The 9,965-nt window shown below is 46.6% G+C and overlaps 1 protein-coding gene across 2 annotated transcripts in view; it reads left to right on the forward strand.

Annotated features, from left to right (window-relative positions):
* MGLL (monoglyceride lipase) overlaps positions 1-9,965 on the forward strand; it is a 125,988-nt gene that overhangs the window by 86,040 nt on the left and 29,983 nt on the right. For both annotated transcript variants that reach the window (XM_008568485.1, XM_008568483.1), the window contains exon 4: positions 9,796-9,932. In XM_008568485.1, coding sequence (XP_008566707.1) covers positions 9,796-9,932 — 137 coding nt within the window. The remainder of the gene's footprint in view (positions 1-9,795; positions 9,933-9,965) is intronic.

The following is a 9,965-nucleotide window of genomic DNA, read 5'->3' on the forward strand; positions in this document are numbered from 1 at the left end:
CGGGAACCGGTCTGTATGTGGGATCCGAACCCTTGGTGGGAGCGCCGCCGCGCTTCCCAAGAGGCGCACTGTAGCAGTGTGCCACCGGGCCGGCCCGTGACTGTCTTTTAAGGCCTAATCTTTCCCCACTCGAGGTGATGTTTTACCAGCTTTTTCTTCTGTGGAAAATGAATGCTAAGGAGGACTGGGGCCTGAGAAGGGAGGTGGGTGCCGGGTCGTCCTTCCGGCGTTAACAGAATCGTCAACTTTCTCGGTGCTTCTCAGTGAATTCTTTTTTTGCACGTGGTGGTAGCATGGAAAGTTACTCAGACAGATATTTTGCATGAGATCAAGAGACTAGACCATTTAATCATTCAGCAGAGAATTAAGTGCTTATTTTGCATCAAATAAAGGGCACTTCAAAAAGTTCATGGAAAGATTCATATTGCCTTTTATTTCTATTTTTCTACGAACTTTTTGAAGTACCCTTATACAGTGCTAGAGTGCTTCAAGGGTACCTAAGGTTTGTTTATTTTTATTTTTTATTTTTGGCAGCTGGTTGGTATGGGGGTCCCAACTTTTGACCTTGTTATAACCCCAAGGAGCTAACTGGCCAGCCCAGGGTTTGTTTTAATCAGGGACTATGAGACACACAGACACAGAAATGACTGTCATGAAGGATGAAGTTTATACTCACAGGTCTCTAGAAACAGGAGGCGGGGTGCACCAGGCAGGCCATGCAGGGAAGCCCTGGGGTGTGGGGCGGGGACTGTGGACAAAAGCCTTTATTGTGCTTTCCATGGGAGGGCTCTGGGGTATGGGCTGTCCCTGGTTGTCTGGTTCCTGTTCTGGGGGGATTAGGGCAGGGGACAGTGGCCTGGAGGGTGAGAGCCCCTTAGAGCAGGTGGTTGTGGGTGTGAGCTCCCAGCTGATTGGTTTGCATTTGAAAGGCAGGCGAGCCCTTAGACAAGTTGTTTCTTATCTCTAGGAATTAGCTAACCCAGTGTCTGGGGTGGGGTTGGGGGGCAGTCCTTCCAGGATCATCAAGGCCCAGAGCATTTAACCATCCAAATACAGAAAATTTAAAAACATGGTTAATACATAGAGGATCAAGGTAAACAAAACTAAAATATGTTGGATAAAGTCTATGGTGCAGGGATTTTCTTTAAAAAAAAAAAAAAAAAACCAACAAAAAGCAGGAGAAGAATTTGCATTGCATATGCAGAGCTACTGCTCAGTAGACCCCTCTGCACGTGGGCGAGGGGACATATCGCTTCAGCTACAGCTAGAGAAACGGAGTTGAATCTTTTTGGTGAGTGGCCATTATGGAAATATTGCCTCCAATTCATTTCAACAGACAGGACTGTGCAGGGAACCCTACAGAAGAGACAGATGAATAAAATGTGATTCTTACCCTCGAGGACGGCCATGTCAAACACAGGCACACCTGCCTGAACCTCCTCCCCAGCTGTGCAGGCCTCACGAGTCCGGCCGGACCCACCTCAGGCTCCTCTACAGCACAGTTGGGGGAGCAGCCCCCCCACCCCGAGCTGTTTGTCTCTTGGGCCCCAGGGACCCTCAGTCTGAGTGGGGTGGTGCTGGAAGAGAGGAGGGGTGCTGTGGGCATGGAATAGAAAGCGGTTGCTCCTGCATTCTGGGAACTGCGGTCGGCGCCCTAGACATGGGATTTGAGCTGGGCCTCGAGGGCCTCTGCTCCTGGCCCGGTGCAGGGTGAGGTCATCAAGGTGGGGGGATGTCTGGTCAGAGGCGCAGGGCAGGAGAGTGTGGTGTGCTTCCAGAACAGAGAACAGGTGGGTGTGCATGTGGCTTGGAATGAGCTTGTTAGAGAGGTGGAGGCTGTGAGTGTTGGACCGGAATGTACAGACCGCATTCTGAAACAATGGGGCAGTCTGACCACTGCAAGATCAGGGCAGGCTGTCAAGAGGAGGCGGGTCACATGCAGAATGGTTCGGGACAGGAGAGCTTGGGGCAGGCAGGGAGACTGGCTATGAAAACTATCACAAGTTAAAAGGTGGCAAGGGTCTCAACCCTGCAAGGGCATAGAAGTTCAAAGAAGTAGACTGTGGATCCAGACATCTAGAGGGGTTTGGGGACCAGCTGGATGTAGGGGTAGAGTTAAAGTCAAAGACGACAACCCTGTTTTGAGCTTGAACAATCTGGAAGGATCACTGGGCCATTATGGTTGGTGTGGAACCCAGGAGAGCCTTGGTGGGAGCTGTTTGAGGAGTCATGGCATAGCCGGGAGAAGTGCAGCTCTGGAAAGAAGCCCCAGTCAGAAAATGTATCCCTGGGAGATGTCTATGTCACAATGGGAGTCAAAGCGTGGGAGCAGGGCACGTGGACGGGGCAGAGCTTGAGTGACCAGGGGCCTCCTGCCCGTAACGTGCGTGCAGGGTGGCAGGTCTTACAGTGTCTCAGTAATGTGGGGCTGGCTCACGAATAGACAGACCAGTGGAAGTGAGTGGAAATCCAGAAACAGATGGACTCACATGAAAGAGGCAGCTTCATATAAGGTGAGGAGGACCACAATTCAGTGACCTAACGGAGGACATTTTTGTAGTTCTCCTGGGACAATGAAGAAGCGTGGACTCACATGAAAGAGGCAGCTTCATATAAGGTGAGGAGGACCACAATTCAGTGACCTAAAGGAGGACATTTTCGTAGTTCTCCTGGGACAATGAAGAAGCATCTGCGTTTTGAAACTTGATGTAGATGGTGGTGGAACAACACTGTACATGTCCTAAGTGCTGCTAAATGGGTACACTTGGAAATAGTTAATTTTTTTTTTCCTTTTTGTCTTTTTTCGTGACCGGTAACGGGATCGCAACCCTCGGTGTCGCGCCCGTACCGGAAATAGTTAATTTTATGTGATATGAATTTTACCTGAATTGAAAATCAAAAAAGAACCATCTGGAAAAAATCCAAATGGATCAAAGGTTAAAATGAAAAAAAAAAAAGAAAATGAAACCATATCTGGAGATACATAGTGGTGATGGTTACACAACAATGTGAAGGTGCTTAATACCATTGAGCTGTACAGTTAAAATTGTTATGTATATTTTACCACAAAAAAGAAAAAGAAAAAAAGAAATGAAGCCATAAAAGAACTCACAGAAAATGTGTCTGAATTCCTTCACAGCTCTGGAATGGGGAAGGACTTAGAACCAAGAATCAAAATTCAGAAGCCATAAAAAGAAAAGATTGATAATATGACTATTTAAAAGTAAAAATCTTCTGCATGGCTAAATACAACACAAAGTCAAAAGACAAATGACCAGCTACCGTGCAGAGAGCTATTAAATATCAGGAAGAAACAAAACCCTGATGGAAAAAAAGGAGCAAAGATGCAAATACTCAGTTTACCAAAATAAAGAAATAATGGCTCTTAAAATCTGAGATCTTCAACCTACACTTTCTCTCCTAACACATGGGCAGAAATCCGAATGTCACACAGCACTCTTGTGTTGGTCAGGTTGACAGAAGCAGGCCCCTCCTGTGCCTCCCGGACAGGGCAACAGACACACTCTGGATGGACGGGAACACAGCAGGGTCCACAAAAATTGTACACACATTTACATTTTAACCGAGTAATCACGCATCTAGGCATACACCCTAAAGATTCGCTGTCACAAATATGAAACAACTATTCCAAGGTTCTTCATTACAGCCAGAGTTTAATGAACAAGAGATGGGACGTAGCCCAAGCGTTTTTCGGTAGATTGCTTGAATCAACTACGGTTTGTCCACACGGGGGCGCCCGCAGCGGCAGAACAGAAGGAGGGCCCAGCAGCCTGCTTGTGATACGAAGTGACCCCAGAATACATTCACAGTGAAAAAAGCCCTAGTATGGAATAGAACATGTGGCATGCAACCTTTTAAGTAAGAAGAGAGGGGAAATAAGGGTAGATAGATGGGCAGACGGACAGGCAGACTTCTTATTTTTGCAAAAAGAAATGCTTAGAGAAAAACCAGAAAATAATTAAGAGGATTAACCACGAAGAAGGCAGGAGATGGAGGAGGCAGGGTAGACGCAAGCCTGTTCTGGGCGAGTCTTTCTATATACTTCTGGTGGTTGTGCCGTGTCACCTTTTACATATTTGGAAAAGAAAATTAAATTGAAGAGCAAAAAGGCAGAACCTACCATTGGAAGGAAAATTAATTTAAAATGAATGAATCTAATTGTGTATCAAACTAGTAGCAGAGGGCCGGCCCCGTGGCTCACTCAGGAGAGTGCGGTGCTGGGAGTGTCAAGGCCACGGGTTTGGATCCTATATAGGGATGGCCGGTGCGCTCACTGGCTGAGCATGGTGCAGACCACACTGTGCCAAGGGTTGCGATCCCTTTACCGGTCAAAAAAAAAAAAGAGAAAAAAAAAAAAAACTAGTAGCAGAAGCACACAGAGGAAATAATTATAACCGATGTATAAGAATCTGAAGTTGGAACACAGGACTCTGTCTGACCATCTCGTTATTCAACTATATTCTAAGGGCTGAAGGAAATGCAAAGAAATCTTAGGCTACCCCTGGTAGGTGTGTTGTTGGTGTAATGTTGGCATTGTAGTATTGAAGCTATGCTGTGTATTGTAGATCCCACAGATAACTAAATATGTTAATGCCATAGGAACCAAGATTTCCAGTATCCAAGAAAAGAGATAAAATATGAAATTAAAGAAGGTAAGAAAAAAACCTAGGAAGTTGGTTTTTAATTGGACATATTGATATGAACTCATGTCTTTTTAAAAATTGTTTTCTAGTTCAGCCCACTAAAAGCCACAGAAACAGTTGCACCCTGGTGGCATTGAGAAGCCCCAGTGTCTAAATCTTGATCTTTAAGCACCATTCACACCAAAAGGAACTGGATCTCCTTGGAGAAAAGCTTAGTTCTAGGTCTGGGGCCAGGAAAGTATAAGGTGAGCCTGGTCCAAAAAAAAAAAAGAGAAAAAAAAAAAAAACTAGTAGCAGAAGCACACAGAGGAAATAATTATAACCGATGTATAAGAATCTGAAGTTGGAACACAGGACTCTGTCTGACCATCTCGTTATTCAACTATATTCTAAGGGCTGAAGGAAATGCAAAGAAATCTTAGGCTACCCCTGGTAGGTGTGTTGTTGGTGTAATGTTGGCATTGTAGTATTGAAGCTATGCCGTGTATTGTAGATCCCACAGATAACTAAATATGTTAATGCCATAGGAACCAAGGTTTCCAGTATCCAAGAAAAGAGATAAAATATGAAATTAAAGAAGGTAAGAAAAAAACCTAGNGAGAAGCCCCAGTGTCTAAATCTTGATCTTTAAGCACCATTCACACCAAAAGGAACTGGATGTCCTTGGAGAAATGCTTAGTTCTAGGTCTGGGGCCAGGAAAGTATAAGGTGAGCCTGGTGCACCTGTGCCAGGAAGTGAGGACATTGTTGGTAATTAATGGGGACACGGGAACAAGCCAAGTGACCCCAGGAGGGGAAACAACCAGACAGAGCCAGAACGTAGGACATTTTACTGGTCTGGTCCCTTCAAGACTAAAGAAATGTTAACAACCAAGTACCACCTATGAACTTTGTATCCTGGTTCTACAAAACCAACTATGAAATACTTGCAGACAAATGGGAAATTTGAATTTGGACTGAGCGTTAGCTGATAGAAGGAGCTATTGTTAATCAACTTTGGTGGGAAAATAGTACGATGGGTAGGAGGAGAGCATCTTATTTTTTAGGAGACTCATACTGAAATGTTTAGGGGTGAATTGTTATGGTAGTTATGACTTACTTTTATAAAAATTTTTATTTGGAGATAACTTTAAATTTACAGAAACTTTGCAAGAATAGTACAAAGAACCCCTGTATATACTTTTACCCAGATTTGCCAGTTGTTAAAATCTGCAACTTGCTTTTAAATGATTCAGCCATTTTTATACTTATAAATATGTATACAGACAGCAAATAAAATGCTAACAACTATTGAATAAAGAAAATAGGCATATGGGTGGTTATTGGACTATTCTTTCAGTGTTTTTGTGCATTTGAAAGTTTTATAAAAAGTTGGAGAAGAAAGCTGGAAAGGAGCTTTATTTCAAATGTTGAAAAATCTTTAGGCTCTATTGTCAGGTAAACAAAGCCAGATGCAGATCAGGGTATGTTTTTAAGACAGGGGTGAAAATTAGGGATTAGGAGACACTAGGAGAAGAATTTAGGGGAAGATGGGTTAACTGGGTGGATGGAGATGGAAGTAGGAAAAGAGACTGGTCAACATACACCTTTCTGTGCCACCTTTGATCTTTGAACTATGTGAAAGGTCTTTTAGTTTTTAAAACTAAGAATGAGTTAATGAAGGAAGGACATGCAGAAGTCAATCAGGGAAAGGGGGTAAAGAAGACGCAGTCAGACAGGCAGGAGAGGAGGCAGGAAGCGCATTTCCACGGGTGGCTGTGACAGGTTAACGGGAGATGGTGGCGTGCAGGGTTGAACCAGCCGAGAGCCTAGAGCGGGTGGAGGCAGGGGCGGAGGAGAGTCCCCGGACTGACGGGGCCAGCGGGGCCCCCAGGACTCAGCTGAGAAACGGGGCAGAGCCCCGCTAGCTGGAGAGAGAGCGGGGTGAGGAGACCGAGGCCGCCGGGTGGAGGAAAGAAGCAGCTGCACATCGGGGGCACAGGGTGGGGTGGGGCTGCGCCCAGAGCTGAGGGATACTGAGGCAGGTGGAAGAGGGCCCTGGTGCACGGTCCCCCTGTTTTAAAAAAGGAAAGGGGTGCTACATTGTGCTCAGAGTCATGAGGTAGGTTTAGGTGCTTTGGGAGAATGGAGTCCCATGGAAGAGATGCCAACACAAATGTACTTGGGGACCAAGCATGTGTGAAGAGGTGACAGGTCAGCCGGTGTCCCTGGCATTGCTGTGGCTCAAATGCTCATGTTCGTCAGCCTTCAGGCATCAGGGTGGAGAAGGCAGCCCCTGAGGAGGCTCTGGGCTGAGTCTGGAGCGAGGATGTTCCAGGTGGGAACTCAGAGAGGCTGTTCCTCAAAAAAATCCACCTAGCATTGCCATCTGTTCCAGCAACTCCACTTCTGGATCTGCAAGTATATTCTAAAGAATTGAGAGCTGGGACATGAGGTATCTGCACGCCCATGTTCATAGCAGCACTATTCACAGTCGCCAAGGGGTGGAAGCAGCCCACGTGTCCATCCACAGGTGAATGATAAACACAATGTGGCCTATACTCATACATTCAATGGAATATTGTTCAGCCTTAAAAAGGAAGGAAATTCTGACTCATGCTGCAACATGGATGAACCTTGAGGACATTACGCTAATCGAAATAAGCCAGTGACAAAAGGACAAATACTGTAAGACTCCACTTTATGAGGCCACTAGAGTAGTTAATGCATAGAGACAAGTTACAATGGTGGTGCCAGGGGCTGAGGGAGGGGCTGGGGAGTTAGTGTTTAATGGGCGGATTGGTTTGCTGGGGCTGCTGCTATCACAGGTACCACAGACTGGTACTCAAACAAGACATTATTTCCTTGCAGTTCTAGAAGCTGAAAGTCAAGGTGTTGCAGGGCTGGTTTCTCTTGAGGCCTCTCTCTTTGGTGGGCGGATGGCACCTTCTCCCCGTGTCTTCATGTGGTCTCCCCTCTGTGCGTGTCTCAACCTCCTCTTAGAAGAACACCAGGCAGACTGGATCAGGGCCCACCCTGAGGACCTCATTTTAACTGAATCACCTCTTTAAAGACCCTCTCTTGAAATAAAATCACATTCGGCGATACTGGGAGTTAGAACTTCAGCATACGAATTTTGGAGGGCTATGATTCAGCCCGTAACAATTGGTACAGAGTTTCGGTTTGGGAAGATGAAAAGAGTTCTGGACACGATGGTGGTGACAGGCGTGCAGCGATGTGATTGTACTTAATGCCACTGAACCACACACCTAAAAATGGTTACAATGGTAAAATTTATGCTATGTATATTTTACCACACACACACAAAATGAATTTTAGAAGGGGGGAAAAAACTCAGAAAGGCAAGGGAACTTGTTACTGAACCCAAGTCTGGCTGTCTGCCCCAAACAAAAACCCTGGCTTGGCTCACCAAAATCTGTTGCTTCAGGGCACTTAGCTCCTGGCTGAGGATCACCAAAATCTGTTACTGGACCCAAATCTGGCTGCCTGCCCCCAAACAAAAAGCAAGCAATTTAAAAGTCAAACATTGGTGAAAATGGGAGTCAGTTTTTATTCAGGAGCACCAGTGACCCGAGGAGAGATGTCAGGCTAACCCATCTCCCTGGTAAACCTGAAGGAAAATGGCCAGACTAAAGCCATCTCAAAGAGTCAGGTTCACTGAGGCGTATGAACTAGGAGCTGAGGGACTGGAACATGGGATGGGAAAAGCAGGATGTGTATGGGGCCAGGTGCAAGAAGCCAAGGCTTCGTCTGGCTTCTGTTCTCGTCCTGATCTTAGGGTCCTGCAGGATCCCGCCTCGGGGTGGCATCAGCACAGCTTTATTGACATCTTCCTTGATTCAGGGTCTGGATAGTCCCTGTCTCATTGCAAGTCGGCAGCTCCAGGCTGACTGGAAAACAACTTTACATTTATGTGAATAATGTCATCTTTCCCCGTAACCAAGGTTCAAAATATCAAATAACCCTGGGAAAATAGGGAACCCAGAGAAATGCATGCCAAGAAAAAAACTGTGTCCTTCCTTTTTTTTTTTTTTCCTAAAGCCCACGCAGTTTTAGGTCCCAACATGGCTTCAGTCCACCCATTCCAACAGTCTGTGGTGTGTGGTGGTGAGACTGTCGGGCCCAGTGGGACAGTCCAGAGAGACGGGGGAGGAGGGGTGGGTAGGGGAAAGCTGCAGCTTGGTGGGTGGGACACAAGGGCACAGGCCAGTGGGAAGCTCAGAGTTTGGGGTCTGACTGCAGGAGGGTTTCCAGGCTGGAGATCTGGGCAACTAGTCAGTTGCGGGCGTTGACTGATAGTTATTACCTTTATTACTGTAACAGCTTCCTCAGGGGTGGCGGGAGGCTTAAGCTCTCAGCAGGAAAGGTCTGGGCAGATCCTTTCCCTGTGAGGTCCCAGTTCTCCAGGAGCTCTTTCTTTTCGGCAGTTTTCAGATCATCATAATCAGCTGCTTTCAGCCCTAACATGGAAGACACAGCCAGTGAGTTATCTCTATAATGACTGGTGTCACTATGAAAGTGGAGGGACCCTAAGAAAAGAACAGAGAGGAAACGAACAGCACAGACATGTGACAGATAAAGAAAATCTGAGAGGGGCAGAGTGTGACCTAGTTTTACTGCTGCTTTGGGGAGGTTTCTGGCAAGCACTCCTGACTGTTTTGTTCTGTTTGTCATGTTATCTTCACCAAAAGCTGTACAGTGAGGACACAGCACCCACCACTCTACCTGGTGAAAGGCTAATGTTCAAACACAGCTGTGACCGTCAAGAAATCGGGAGAACCCAGGAAAATTCTGAGCCTCTTAGTCTCACTGCTGGTCACTTTGCAGAAAACCCGGCCTGCTGAAGCTCTCTGTGTGCCTGTCCTTGCAGAAGGCACCACAGTTGGGTGGCCAGGCCCTGCAGGACTTACACCCTGGCTGACCACTTCCTAGCTGTGTGATCTTGGGCATGTTCTTTAGGCACCATGTGCCTCTGTTTCCTAATCCATATAAAGGGGGAGAAGAATTCTAGGAAGGGGTAAGTGAGATGATAATTCAGGTCCTCAGTAGAGAGTGGCAGACGCCGGTGGGCTTGGGCAGGGGTCCGCCTCCTGGTAACTACTACTCTCTCTCGTCTCCCATTCCCTTCCAGTTGGCCATGGACAGAGCGAAGGGGAGAGGATGGTCGTGTCTGACTTCCATGTTTTCGTCAGGGATGTGCTACAGCACGTGGACATCATGCAGAAAGAATACCCCGGGCTTCCCGTGTTCCTTCTGGGCCACTCCATGGTAAGCAGGCCACAGGAGACCCTGCTCGAGTCA

The sequence above is a fragment of the Galeopterus variegatus genome, unplaced genomic scaffold, assembly GCF_000696425.1.
Source record: "Galeopterus variegatus unplaced genomic scaffold, G_variegatus-3.0.2 Scaffold415, whole genome shotgun sequence".
In the NCBI taxonomy this organism is placed as follows: Eukaryota; Metazoa; Chordata; class Mammalia; order Dermoptera; family Cynocephalidae; genus Galeopterus; species Galeopterus variegatus.